This window comes from Nannospalax galili, unplaced genomic scaffold (genome assembly GCF_000622305.1).
Source record: "Nannospalax galili isolate Female #2095 unplaced genomic scaffold, S.galili_v1.0 scaffold371, whole genome shotgun sequence".
NCBI classification, from domain to species: Eukaryota; Metazoa; Chordata; class Mammalia; order Rodentia; family Spalacidae; genus Nannospalax; species Nannospalax galili.
In genome coordinates this window covers 3,633,081-3,648,458 of record NW_008331606.1, presented here as the reverse complement: position 1 = coordinate 3,648,458, position 15,378 = coordinate 3,633,081, and the positions used below count along the sequence as shown (strand labels likewise).

The window sequence follows — 15,378 nt, the reverse complement described above, 5'->3', positions numbered from 1 at the left end:
CACTCATACACATAAAATAAAAATAATAAATAAAATATTTTTTAAAATTATTTACTATTGGTAATGAATGGACACTAAAGTAGGTATGCCAGAAAACAGACTGCTCAAGAAGTGTGAGGTAGAAGCAAACTGTCTGATTTTTAAACCACTCACAAACTGTATTCTCTAAAGGGAAAACAGGTCGCCTGGTGGTTATATGGATTTTTTCTAATGACAAGTAAGCGTAGCTTAAAATATTTTAAGAAGAAATTTCTGTATGTGCTTTATTGAATACCCTCAGTGGCAAATTCTTGTTTCTGACAGATAGATTCATTTTTGTTGACTCGAGTTCGTTTAGGAAATTGAAAAGCAATCTAGTACAAGGCTGGTGCTTAAGCAGGTAATCAAGTCTGTTCACATTGTTTGGAGTTGGCAAACTCATTAAATATTTGCTTCTCTTATTTTCAGTTCTAGTCCTTTGTTTGAACTCGACTCTGGTTTTTCCTACATGGTACCTGTTGGCAAGTGCTGCTATATTAACCTGACTGCTATAGGGAATGTTTTAGAGAGCAGAAAGGCCATTTAAGAAGCGGTTTGATATTTCCTTAATGATTCAGAATTAACTTCCTGTCCCTTTCAGAAATTTACATATATAATCACAAGTTGGCTTCAAAATGTCATGATTAAGAGTGTGTATTTTTTATAACAGCCTAGACATACTAAGCTCAGTTTGATTGGGAGGCAATGTGAATTGGGACTGAGCACAATAGTAAGCAGGGATGGTTCTGAATAAAGAAAACTGATGCTATGTACAATAATTGCCAAAGGTATTAAAAGTCTCTAACGTAGGGGAAATACTGCTTTTCATGACTATGACATTTGACTTCATTTGAACTGGGTTCTGTTTCTGTAGCTGTGCGCATAAACAGATTTCATATTCTTAACAAATGCTTGCATTTAAAAGTAAGACCTTTTGCTGAGCTGTTTACTCCAGTAAACATATTATCATGCTAAACACAGTGTAATTCTTCCTATTTGAAAGAATTTATCATCGAAGAGTCTTATCCAGAGAAAAGCTTTGCAAGGCGGCAAAGTAAGTTGCCAAGTAAGTTTACATGAGTCCTAATTATTGCTGACTGAACTTTTTTTCCAGATAGAAAAGTTCAGTGTATATTACAAGACCAAAGTTCTAAATCAATAACTAAAAATGGAAGTACATTACTTACAGAACGCGTGGGTTAATAATAAATAAAAATGAGGATGAGTGTGTTATTTAAGTTGCAAACCTACCTTGATGAAGGAAACAAGAAATCGTGGATGAAGAGTGAGATTTCTATCCTTATTTTTTTTTAAGGTATAGAACTCAACACAATTGTGTTCACCTCCTTGGAGGGATGATTGGAAATCTTGTTATTGTCCTCTTTCACACATTTATCTTCTCTCTATATCTTCACTCAGGACTCTCTGGTTTCTATTTTCTCTCCTGAATATATGTGCTACTAATTGCCTTTGCTTAGCTGTGTGACTGGCACTTCAAATTTAACACTGAACTGATTTCCTTCAAAACTCAGCTCTTGACAGTTCATGATGCTTTTCCAATTCCCATTCAATTAGTCACCAAGGTCTGTTCATACCTTGAGTGGTGCTCAGAATGGCTCCCAAACTAACTGAGCAACTGGGAACTCATTAGAAATGCAAATTCTCAAACTCCACCTCCAACCTCCTGAATCAGAGGTGGTGATGATGGGACTCAGCATTGGCTGTTTTTAATAAACCCTCAGGTGGTTGCTTGGCAGGATGGAATTTGACCTTCACTGCCCTAGATTAAAACTTATCAATTAAAGCCTCCAGACCCTCCCGGTGTCCAGCCAGCCTGTTGGGTTTTTTGAAGCTTCATGAACGCTCCCAAACAAACACCCGTCATGCCAAAAAATTTTCTAATAACTGACTGAATAAAAAAGAAATATCCGGGGCTGGAGAGATGATTCAGAAGTTAAAAGTGCTTGCTGCTCTTGCAGAGGACCCAATTTCAATTCCCAGCACCCATGTCGGTCTGCTTAGACTGGCATGTTTCTCAGGTCCAAGGGAATCGGATGCATTTGACCACTGCAAGAACCAGCACTCACATGCACACCCCCAACACACACACACACACACACATAATTAAAAATAAAACCTCTCTTCAAAAAAAAAATAGATGTTTACTCTGGCATTCAAGGCTTTTTGCAATCTGGCCCAAACAATTCACACTAATAAACACCTACCTCAAAATTCTGGTATAGAAGAACATCTTGAACGTCCCTCTCTGTTGTTCTATTTGTTTCCCACTCTCTTTTAAGAGCCTGTTGAAGGCTGCTCTGCCTTCAACAATGGAGTGCAGTGACAGAACACTAGTGCTGAGCATGGTCATTTTATAAATGACGGTATCCTCCCTTAATTGAGTCTCCCCTGTGATGTTTTTTTTCTACCGTATTCTCTCCCATTTTAAGTGCATTGCTTTGATCTGCATTAAAAATTTTAAAGTCTAAGTATCCAATCGTTCCAGTTTATAAACTTCTTGAGGTCAGAGACTCTCTTATACCTTTTGTATCTCAAAGACAAACATAAAGTCCTATACCTGATCAAAATAAGCCTTCCAGACTGCTGGTAATCATTTTCTGCCTTAAGTGAGAACAAGCAAAACAGTGAGGAGTGAATATATAAAAACATTAAATGTGTGTCACCCCGGTCCAAGGGAAAGTCTGCTATATTATGAATTATTCGGTGGCACATAAGAAGGATCAGAGTTAATTTCAAACAAAGGATTTGAATGTAAACTGGAAAAGTAAATAGGGCTCAGTCAATGAGTTTGCCGTTTCCCCCATGGGTCAGTAACATTCAAAAGCATACACTTGAAAAATGTTTCTTTCCCTGGGGCTGATAGACACTCTGACTCTAGTCTCTTTAACCACAAGAGGTCAAAGTTCTATTTTCTATTACCAAATGCTGTAGTGTCTGTGCAGCATGCTTTCCTGATTGGTTTCTTTTGTGCTTCTGCTCAAAGTTAAGGCAGACAGCAGGAAATTGAGACCAGGGAATCCAGAAACTTTCCCAGCAATGGTGGGCAGCAGTAACAGAGAGGCAGAGGGTTTGCAAAGAAATTCCGACTTTATCATTTTTGTTGGCTCATCTTCCCCTAATTTTCTTACGTTGCTAACAGCTTACACCCTACCTGATAATCTGTGTTGCCCACCCCTCCCCCACCACCCATTTCTGTTATTCATACTCTACTGCATCCAATAGTTAAGCCTCGCTTAATATACATTCTGTAAAGTGATACGTCCCAAATCCAATGGTTTAATGGAATTCTGGGGGAGGGGAGTAAAAAAAATACACTAACAGAGCAACTCAAAAATGCATTTTCAAAGAAAACGCTGGATGCTTCTAGATGTCCTTGAAGTACTTCCTCCACCTGCCAAAAATTCACTCGTAGGATTATCTTAGCAGGCACTACTGAAATCTGGTAGAACAATTCCCTAACATGCTTAGAAATGTCCTAACACATCTAACGTGGTATACAGATTTTAAGTCTACTAAAACTTCATTAAGTTGATAGTAGGAAGCTGTTTCTATAATCTAAAGCAACTGTTATTCTTTGCCCAGACACACAATTTTTCTGTAATAAAAATTTTTAAATAATGGTGGTTGATTTGAACCTCACTTGGTTCAGAATTTTAAATCTTCAATTACCAAGGGCTCACAGGACACCCGCCTCTTTCTCCTTGAAAGGTTAAGGGTAGAAGGGGAAAATACAACCAACAACAACAAAAATTCTGTTACAAGGGTCACAAAGAAAGGTTGAATTTTTTTTCTGTAAACGTTTTGCAGGAAGAAAATACAAAACAAAGATGTCTTGGTTCCTCGACAACACATTAGGGAAATTATCTAAAAGGCAAAAAATGAATGCTTAAATAAAACTGGGGATGACAATGAAGCTACGGGGTAGAGCCATTGCCTAGCATGTGCTGGGCACTGTGATTAATGATGAGAAAGGGGGACAGAGAAGGGGAAGGATATTTTCAACTCTTCTATCTCTTTCATCGAACTACAGTTTTGTTTACTCTAAGGCTCAGGAAATATGAACCACAAGTTTGTTCTAATTTTGTCAGAGTATCTGAAAGTATGCCATACTAATGGCTAATATGATATTTGGGGATATGAATCATTTAAATCCATGGTCTTATGACAAATGAAGGGAAAAACAGGCCAGTAGGCTGCTGTTAAGGGAATGCTGGAACAGGTCCAGAACAGGCTAAGGAGACATCTTGGAAGCATCCTGTAGCTCTCTCTGGCCCAAGCAGGCATACATTAGGGAGAGGTGATGAAGATGCAAGCAGGAATAGAGGAGGAGGACAGGATTTGCTCTGAAATAAGCTTCTCCATTTTTTTGAACCTACATATCAGGAGATTTGCTTGTTATAATGAAGCTTAGGGGAGGGCCAATAAGGAGGAGCAAGGATAGAGTCAGCCTGTGATATGATGACAGCCTTGGTATTTTTTGATTTAATTTTGAAGGCATTTTCTCATATAACCATATTTCATAAGATTGTTGAAAGGAATTAGTTAATATTTAAAGGAGATATTTGATTGCTTTCAACATTAATTCAGAGATGTGGTTCCTACCATAAAATACCTTAGTTAAAGTAACAGATAACCAAGTGAGAACTGTATCAAAGATGGAGTCAAAATTTTAGCTAGGAGAATTTTATTAACTTTTTTTTTCTAAAAATGACTTCTAGGGGCTAGAGAGATGGCCCAACAGTTTAAGAGCACTGGCTGCTCTTGCAGAGGATCCAGGTTCGAATCCCTGCACCCACATGGTGGCTAACAACCATACCAGGGTATTCAATGCCCCCTTCTGACCTCGACGGGCAGTGCATGACATGGGTTTACTTACTCATAAACATAAAATAAAAACAATAAATATTTTTAAAAATAAAAAACAAAAATGTGGAACAGTGGTAGAGCATTTGTTTAGCATGCACAAGGCTCTGGGGTCTATTGCCAACACTACAAAAATTAAGTGAATGAATGAGTAAATAAAATCAATTACTTCATGACATTCTTCCAAAGACATTCTTTTATATGCATGTGTAGTGGAGAGTCTTTTAGTCTTAATTATGATAAGTGAAAAGTAATTTGTTGCATCAATTTTTATTCTCCTAACTCCGTTTTCTAGCAACAGATGAAATCAGGTAGACTACCACTCTTTAAGAAGACACAGCTCAGTCAAAAATTAGTATCAAGATGTCTGAAATTCTACTACGAGATTTTCATTTCTCTGAGGCCTGAGTCCCTACAAAACATGAGCACTATAGGAGAGTTTACATACTGAACTATTAGTTTAAAATATGTTGAAATAGGGGCTGGAGAAATGGTTCAGAAGTTAAGAGCATTTGCTACTTTTGCAGAGGACTCAGATATGGTTCCCAGAACCCACGTGTAGGCTCACAACTGGCTGCAACTCCAGAGGATCTGTCACCTACAGAGGCACCAGGTACATGTGTCGTACAAATATATACATTTAGGAAAACACTCATGAGCATAAAATAAAAATAAATAAGTCTGTCAAAAATACCTTAACATGAACGAAAGTATTATATTTAAATGCGACAGATTGGACATGGAAATAAAGGAGTCTCAAAAAGGTTTTAGGCTGCAGGAGGGGGACAGAGCAAAAGGACAAAAAGTAGGTAGGTTCTAATCATCAGGCAAGCAACTCTGAAGAGCCAAGAGAAATCACAACTGAAAGGAAAGAGAGAAGTAGTTGAGACGATGAGACAGGAAACCATTTCTTCTGAAGACACAAGTTTGTCTGAAAACAAATCCTACCCACTAAGAAAGCCACGAGGCTCCTTTTCCTCCCAAAGGCCTTGGAAGGCAAGGGAATGAGAGTGATGGCATGTGTGCACAGCTCATTAGTTCGGAAGTATGTCACGCTTAACACATTACATGCAATGCATTAAAATCAGTTTAATGAGTATAGAAAGTCTATGTTATATACATTTAAATTAATTTTTGTGATCCACACAATGTAAGCATACCATGCCGTATTTAAAGAAACATATTAAAGAAAGAAAAAGCTGGAAATGAAAAAGTTAGAAAAGTCTGTAATGCATTCATTAGCCAACTTTTCTATATGTAATTCATAATGATATAAAGAACAGTAAAATTCACAGCAGATGCCTTCAAGAATTTACAACCTAGTTTGGAAGATATGTATAGCTGTTTTTGTATATGTATGCTTGTGCAGGAAGGGGTACATGTGCATTTTCATTCTTCTAAGGCCCTAGGCATGTCTTCCTCAGTTGCTATCCATCTTATATATTGAGGAAGGGTCTCTTACTAAAACCCAGAACATGCCAATTGGAGAATCTAGCTAGCCAGCTTGCCCCGGGGATCCTTTCTCTCTGGCTGCTGAACAGTAATCAGATTACAAGCAACTTGCCACAGTAGACATTTATATGAGTGATGAAGATCTGAATTCAAGTCCTTGGATAGCAAGCACTTTACTTACTGAGACATCTCTCCAATCCTAACATACATGTTTAAAGAAAATCTAACACAGGATATAAGTCAAGCACTGTCCGCTGCTGACAACAGAAATAATTGTGTAGAAATGGAAGTTTTCTATAGTTTGGCACATTCTCAGAAAGTCCACAGAGAAAGTGAGACTGTGACCTGAAAATCAGGTAGGATTTAGTCAATGAGTGATTACTGATTTGTAACTGACATGCCAAATCAAATGGGATTTCTTGGTGGGAAGTAGTACAAATTAACTTTTAGTCTATAGAGAGTAGACAAAGCCAGAAAAGTATGGGAAACTGAGGAGAAGTCTTCGGATCTGATTGGAGTCAGTGGGGTGGTCAGGATTTGTTTTCAATAAAAAAAGTGTGGGTTATCAAGCAAGAGATAGACGAGATAATGACAGTGTTTTCATGTGATTAGCCTCGCACTGTTTTGCAGTATGAACTGCCCACAGGAGCTCAAAATATACACCACAGATGATACTTAATTTATCGTAATAACCTCTCATTGAGGCAGAGGAAATGCAGCTTTTATTATTACCAATTTTGGAGACGATTTGCGCAAGGTCATTGAATAAATGAAAGGCAGAATAAAAAATACAGCAGCACAATGTTCACTGGATCCTAAGTACTAGGCAAATTATATACTCTCATTTTCTATGACTCAAGCAAGAGAAGTACATGATGGACCTTTTTTATTCCAGTAGCATTTCTAGACCCTACTTACCATTCAATTCACGTGCCATACTTTACTCAATTCCTATTTAGTTTTTCTGACAGCCCACAATCTGCAGGCCCTAGCTTAAAACCTTTCAAGTACTCTGATTCCTCCAAGCTGATAACAGTTGGCTTGAATTGTTTTTCTTCCTACTGATATTTTCTCATCTTCTCATGCATCTTAGCAAACAACCTGTGTTTCCTATCCCATGAGCACCTTCACTTCCACATATTCTTACTGGCGTTATGAACTTCATCCTGCTAGATGGCTCCTTTCCTTCATTTTCAAGTAAAGTGTTTGGCATTTAGTAGATACTCAGTAAACAACTAACGAATGGCTAAGGCTCCAGCTTGACATCTCCAACTCTGTGTTGAGACATTTTTACAGTGTCGTCCCACTGATGCCTCAAAATGCACAAGACCAGAAATTGACTTCCTGCTAGATCTGGCTCTTCTCCATTACATTCTTGTTTCCTTCAGATGTACCATAGGTCTCTCAGTTCTCCTTCTATACCTAATTATAAACTCAGGTAATTTCTTTCTCTTTATCATACCTAAGGATGTGGAATGCAGCCTGTTAATGTAAGATCCATTGCATCTATATAGCTATGATTGTGTCACTGAAATAGCCTCTGAGGATCAAGCTGCCTTAAATTCCGTAAGTCTCCATCCAGTACATCCATTCACCTAGTATGACATTTTGTCTCTTTATATATAACTTCGCTTATTGAGTATTCATCACACAAAAATGTTCAATGGCTAGTTCAAAGGCTAAAAATTTTGTCTAGCATTCAAATGCCACCATGATCTAGGCCGATCCAGTTTTCCAATGTATATCTCTTATTTCTCTAGATGAATGCTTCATTGTGCCTCAAATGATCTTATCCCACTTTCAAAGATTATGTGTGTGCATGCATGTGTATATATTCTTACACATGCAGGTAGACTGTTGCCTACATATACAGGTATACCTAAGCTTAGAATATATCTTAACTTTGGAAATGGCCTATGGCCTCCACCAGGTATGGTGGTGCACATCTTTAATCCCAGCACTCAGGAGTCAGGCAGATCTCTCTCTGTGTCCAGAACAGGCTGGTCTACATGGTGAGCTCCAGGCCTGCTGAAGCTACAGGGGGACCCTTGTCTCAAAAAGACCAAAAAAAAAAAAAGAAAGAAAGAAAGAAAAGAAAAGAAAAGAAAAGAGCTAGCCTCCCGCAAATCCTAACAGTATTTTGGGATCAACTTACCACATGGAAGCTTTCAACGCTTCTAGTCATAAAGTTCTATTACACTTACAGTAGGCACCCAACTAGGGCATACTTTATATTTCATGTGCTATATTTAACAGCCCTAAAAGATTTTAAAATCTTTAAGGACATATCATATATTTCTATATTTGTCCTTTCTAAAAAATACTGGTAGGTTCACCAATTTCAAGTTAATGTGTTCTACTCCTTAGTTAAAAATCTTCAACAAATGGCCATAGTATTAAACTGACTCTTAATGACTTTATTGTCACACCTATACATTAAGTATCTTGTAACTCTCACCAGAGAAGCTGCTTCTTGTAGCACATGGTGATAAATACAGAGACCCACAACTGGTCAAAGTGCAGAAAATAAGAGACTGCGGAGAGCTCAGTCCTAAATTGGACCACGCCCTCTCCTCCCAAGGCTCAGGGAATATTGCTGAAGAGGGGATAGCGGAAAGACTGTAAGAGCCAGATGACTACAAAGAAGCTATGTTTTCCAGACACAACAGGGAAACTACCCAAATGAACTGACAGTGGCTATGACTGCATGCACAAGACCTGCTCAAGATCACGCGAGACAAAATCCCAGAGTGGATGAGGGAGGTGGTCGAGAAGCCTCAGGTTTAGTTGAGGATCTGTTAACAACTGATAACTGCTGGGAGAGGGAGAGTCAGTTTTCTTTAAGGCTGTGATGCCAGGTAAGTTGACTAGGCTCCAGGGGACAGATCTACACCCAGGAACATTTGAGGAACACAAATTAAGACTCAACAGGCTTTAAAAAAATAAAGGACATGAAGTGAGTTGGGTAGGATGGGGGGTGGATCTGAGAGATATGAATATGATCAAATTACATTGTATGAAATTCTCAAAAAAAATCAATAAAAACATTACTCTTAAAAGTCTGCAATAAAGTGTTATTATTAATAAATCAATCCTGTAATTTCATTCCCATTAATATTTCAAATAACCATCATTAAACTGTTCCATCTTCATCACATTTAAAGGTACATGAAAGCTAGTTTTAGAATTCTTTAAGCAGGAAACATTAATTTTTTTCTTTAATAAAAAGCATAATATAATAAATCATAACAAACATACTCCAATTCAACATCTAACTTTATTCTCCCAGCTAAATGTTATGAAAGTTTAAAAAATAATTTTGGGAGGCTGGAGAGACGGCTAGGAGGTAGAGAGCTCTAACTGCTCTTGCAGAGGATCCAGGTTTGGATCTCAGCACCCACAAAGCAGCTAACAACGATCTATAACTCCAGTTCCAGAGGATCTGATGCCCTCTTCTGACCTCCATGGGCACTGTATGACACCGGTGCACTTACATGCATGCAGGCGATATACTCATAGACTTAAAATAAAAATAATAGGTCTGGAGAGATGGCTCAGTGGTTAAGAATATGGTTGTTCTTGTAGAAGACCTGGGTTCGAATCCCAGCACCCACATGGCAGCTAACAACTGTCCATAACTTCAGTCTCAGGGGATCCGATAGCCTCTTCTGACCTCTGCGGGCATTGCACGACACCGTGCACTTACCTACATGGAGGCAATACACAAATACGCATAAAATAAAAATAATAAATAAAATAAAATAAAAATTTTTGAATAATTTTTTTTAAAATATCAAGACAAATTTTCAGAGGAAATATCTTAAACTTTCAAGTATAATTTTTAAAAGATCAGTTTTTTCTTAATATTTATTATATATTTTTTTATTTTATGTGTATTTGTGCATCGCCTGCATGTAGGGAAGAGCACCTGTGTCGTGCAATGCCTGCGGAGGACAGAAGAGGCTGTTGGACCCCCTTTAACTGGAGTTGCGGACAGTTGTTAGTTGCTATGTGGATGCTGGGATTCGAACCGGCATCTTCTCCAAGAACAGTGTTCTTATCCGCTGAGCCATCTCTCCCACCTCTCAAGTACAATTTTTAACTGAAAACGTCAAAGACAAAAATAGGGGTTTTTTTTCCTTTTCTACCCCCAACAAAAAATAGATTTAAAACCATTGAAGAGTAAATATTTGGGTGGAAAGGAAGAGGTTTATTGGTTTATTATTTTCTTAAGGTTGTACTTTAAATGTAGTTCAAAAGTTTAGCGCCTGGGATGGAAAATTCCTTTGGTTATATCCTAAAAAATTAGCACAAATTAAGCAAAAAATTTCATGCCCTCAACATTTGGTGTAATAGGGCAGAAATGTTCATTACCACAATATTAAGAAATATCAATAATAAGAATAACTAATTCATAAGGAGAGTTTGAATTGGACCGAATCCTGACTTTGCTTTTTTCACTCCAAGTTTCTTTTCTATTTTAAACTAGTGGCAACAGAAATTTCTTTGTTTGAAAGTCTGGAATGCTGAACTCTTAAGTGAGAGAACAGGTAGCTCGATTTCTACTACACGTCTTTTTCCTCAGAGGGAGAAAAAACATTGTGGATAAAGTCATTTTGTTTTTAATTTCTGGAAAAATCATTTTTCCCATCAATCTTCATAACTCTCTAAAATAAACAGTTCAAAATGTACAGACCAGTCAATCACTTCACCCTGATTTGTGGAAATACTATACATTAATTTAAAGAACACATGGCAAATTCAAGTTTTCTGATACTTAAAAGGTCTAAAAGTTGCTAGTTCTTAACTCTAACAAAACTCCAGGAGACTCTTAGGAGTCCGTGATCTGTTTTTCTATCTATCTGAAATATTTCTGCGAAGAAATAACAAAGGTAGTTCAGGCTTAAAGTCATGGTGCATTCTGTGAATTTGGGGGACACTATATAATTTCAAGTATGGAAAAAGGTTTTTATGTTTCAGCAAGTACTTAAGGACCACATCCAGAAAGAAAAAAAAATGGAAATAAGCTAAAACTTTACGTTTTCATTAAGATAGAGTGGCAAATAATCTTCTTTTTGCTAATATTGAGATGGACTGCCTATGCAAATTAGGGCTGACAAAGTAATCACAGCTTTTGGAAGATGTAACATGCAAGGAAAGATTTATAGTTTAAAATATGTGATTCACATTCTAAGCCACTTTAATTAAGATTTAAAAATTCAAGAGATAGCCAACTCAGATAATTAAAGAAAGCAGCGAGAAATACAAAATACTGAGCAACAAGCAGTTCCTAAACCATCTAAATCAAATAAAGTCAAGACAAATTAAATAAAGACCAGAAACCACATAAATCAAATAAAGTCAAGAAAAATGAAATAAAGACCAGAAACCACTCCCTCCTGAGCACAGAGTTAACCAGAATCACAAACTTGATGAACCAGAGGAGGCCTCTGGAGGATGCATACAGGCAGGCGCCTGCACACAATGGAGGGTAAGCATGGAGCCTCTCAGCACTAACGGGACATATGTAAAGTTCTACCCTTCTCATAATGGAAAGCAGAGTGGGGGAAAAAGTTCACACTTTCTTCTAGAACAGAGAAAAACTACAGTTGGTATTGCAAATTACTAATTCTCTGGCTGCAACTAAAGTCAGAAGTGAATGTGTAGGGTATGGGGCAGGGTGCTTAGGGGAAAGAGCAAGGCAGTGAGAAAGAGAATTCGTGTGAAGAAAGTTTGAGGCACTGTGCAAAGCCTGAATAGATTAATAGCATTAAAAAGCCGTACTATTTCCTATTTCATGTTTCCTTCTCTCCCCCTTCTGTAATTTATTAATTATAGAAAAACTTCCTGAGTCTCAACCCAGACCTGCCGTAAACGGAACTGTAAGGCCTGGTGCTTAAGATGCACCAGGAATCCTAGGCTAGATATATGTCCTGCACAAATGGCCCCTTTGAAGGGAAAGGATCTTTTAAAACCAATTTTGTGGTCATGTATAAAATGAGAGGAATTGCAAGGGCAAAGGTCAATCTATGCATCAAGCAGTAAACTGAAGCTCTAATCCACAGAGTGTCGATTTTCTACTAAAACATAAACTATGCAGTGTCCTCAAGATTTTTTTAACTGGAAAAAAGTTTGGCTTTACCGTTTTTTAGTAAATCATGAGGGGCTGAGCTTTGTTTTTGGCTTCAGACCTATTCATAACTGTGTTGTTTAGATTTTAGGGGTCAGAACTTTTTTAAAAAAAATTTAAACGGATACAAAAAGAAGATGCATAAAAAGTTTCATGACATAGCTTTTCTATAATAAAATAAAAATATAATTGAAGAGGGGTATATAGATTTTGAAAAAAAAAAAAAAAAGTTGGGTCCTATGAAGGTGTCCCTTGCACTGAGCAGAAAGCTTAGTTGAGAAATAAGTAACAATCACCTTAAGGGAAAGGAAGGGAGAGGGGCCCGGGAAGCCATCACCTAGGCTACTTAGAATAGCAGCCTGCATTTCTCATGCCACTATCCTGGCCAGGAGGGGAGCGAAATACAACTTCTTTGCCTTTAAACTGCACGGAAAGGGAAAAGAAGTCATCTCTCTGTTCTCTCTCTATGCACACAGGAAGAGCCCAATTCAATACCACCTCCACCCTTGGTCTCGCTCCGCCCCAACTTCTGTGTGAGTGTGTGTACGTTCGGAGGTGGGGGGGGGGGCGACACAACTTGAGTGTTTTAACCCACAAATTATAAGTCACCTCCATCTCATGTAGGTTAAGTTCCGCCACCCCAAGTCATGCCATGCTGAGCAAGCGCAGGTGCCTGGGGTTCTGGCCTATTTTTAGAGTGCCGCACCCCCCCCCATCTAAGTCCCATCTACTTGCGTGTCCCAGTCGCTCCAGTCTTAACACCATACAGAGCACCACCTAGCCTAGGCTCCAGGAAACACCTCAAGCCTTATTTCAGGTTCACCTGGCCAGAGATCCTGCCCTGCCTTCAGGGGTGCCCCAGGGTCGCCCCTCTTCGCCAGTGCCCAGAGCAGGGCGCACATGGAGCTCCCGAGTAGTCACGTGGGCGGCAAAGGCGGCCTGGGTTTCCTCACCTGCATCCCGGGCACTTGAACAGCCACCGGTGAGTGGGCCATGGACACAACTGCTACTTCGCACTGCTTCAGCTGCGGTGGCGCCTCGGACTCAGACTGGCTCCTCCTATAGGGGTAGCTCGGTGACTCTCCCAGGCTTCTCGATCGGGGCCTGGAAGGACACACAGATGTGGAGTAAGTGGGCTAGTGGCTTGCAGACCCCCTCCCCTGGGTGGAGGTGACTAGTTCGCAGCGCGGTTCCCCGAGACTCAGTCTACCTTTCTGCCAGCCGCCCGCCGCCGTCGCAGGCGCTCAGGGTTTTGCTCCTCTTCCTGAAGGCAGGGTTGTTTGCGCGGCGGTGGCTGGGACCTGGACTCCAGTGATGCCGCACGTCTGCGCCTCGCCGCTTTAGGAAGAGGAGGTGGAGGCGCCCCAGCAACCCGCCGGATCGCCCAGTCGGGGAGGCGGTTGGGGGCGGCTCCGCTGTTGGCCCAGGCTCCGCCCAGAGGCCGGGCGGTGTCGGGGGAGCTGAGGTTCCTAGCTGCAAAGGGGTTTGGCCAAGGTTGCCCGACTCGGAGAAGCAGAAGGATATCCTGGCACGCGGAGAACAGCAGAATCCCGGAATTGGGAAACCTGGAATACAGCTGGGCTTGAAGACAGTACAGGAGAGTTTGTGAGAACCTGGGGGGAGGGGAGGGGGTAATGAGGGTGACCAGGATGAATGCAGCCAACCAACGTTGCAGTCAAGCATGTGAAGCTAGGGTGCATACAGCCTCCCCAAAATCTGGAGTTCCAACTTGGAGACGATTAGGAGTTTTGCCTGGCTCCCCCACCTGGCCAAGGGTGGGGCCACTAAGTTGGACACCTGCTCCTTCCTGCCTTAGGTTCTCCTCTGCTTTTAAGCTTCCTCACCCCTAGGCATGCCTCAAGTGACTCCAACCTAAGCCTGTCCCTTCCTCTTGAGCTATTCAGTTGATGGCTGGCCTGCCAGAGACTTCTCCTTACAAGTTACACACATCTAAAGGACACTGGAAAACAGATGGCCTGTCCGCAGAAAAGTTAAGGCAAATAATAGAGGCAAGGAACATGAGATTCTATCTTTCTTTGTGCATATAATTGAGTTCAGCATGCATAGCTTCTGTAACTCTGTTTCCATTCAATGTAAGTTCCACTCCAGAATGAGGCAACCGCTTTTGAGAGTTCCTTAAAACCAAAAGTGATGGTGGTAATAACAGCAATCAAGGGAATTTCATAAAATCACCATTATGAACACAAGGGGTTAATTTCCTTAAAAAGTAACATTCAAGTGCCAGTCTAAAGCAAGGATGCACCCCTTTACCTTGAAGCTTGTTAGGAGTCTGTGTGTGTTGGGGGGGGAAGCTCTAGTGGACATTCAACAAATTTTATTCTTCCATTTTGCCCCCCCCAAGAATAGCATTTGATTATTTTCAACATTGTCATCATTAATAGATGTCATTTTCTTTGTTCCAGAGACAACTAAATGCTTTGTGTTTTGTAATGAACTGCCATTGAATTTTGACAGGAGCTTACTGGGGTCTCGCTGCTTTCTCCTCATTGTACAAACATAGTGAAAGGCTCAGCCAAGTAAATATTTGACTCGAATATCACAATTTTTAAAAAGTGGTATATCTAGCCAGGCATGATGGCTCATGCCTTACACCCAGCACTCAGGAGGCAAAGGCAAGCCACTCTCTGTGAATTCGAACATAGTGAGTTCCAGGTCAGCTGGACTACAGGGAGACCGTGTCTCAAAAACAAAACAAAGAAACAGAAAAAAACAGTAACAAAAAGAGGTACATCTGACTACTTACTACTTCCTATATGACTTTTATTTACTTTGAAATATAATAAAGGATATCATTTTCCTTATTCTTTAAAAAATGTTTCATTGAATTTTTGTATATTTCATACAGAATATCTCAATTGATCTTAATCATCTTT

The 15,378-nt window shown here is 39.7% G+C and overlaps 1 protein-coding gene across 1 annotated transcript in view; it reads right to left on the bottom strand.

Moving 5' to 3' along the window:
* The window catches only part of Stk26 (serine/threonine kinase 26), a 58,494-nt gene extending 44,631 nt beyond the window's left edge, over positions 1 to 13,863 (bottom strand). Inside the window, exons 1-2 of the mRNA XM_008826738.2 lie at positions 13,695 to 13,863; positions 13,438 to 13,588 (exon numbers count right to left, since the gene is read on the bottom strand). Of these exons, the coding sequence (XP_008824960.1) occupies positions 13,438 to 13,479 (42 nt within the window). The 5' untranslated portion in view covers positions 13,480 to 13,588; positions 13,695 to 13,863. The remainder of the gene's footprint in view (positions 1 to 13,437; positions 13,589 to 13,694) is intronic.
* Positions 13,864 to 15,378: the final 1,515 nt, after the last annotated feature.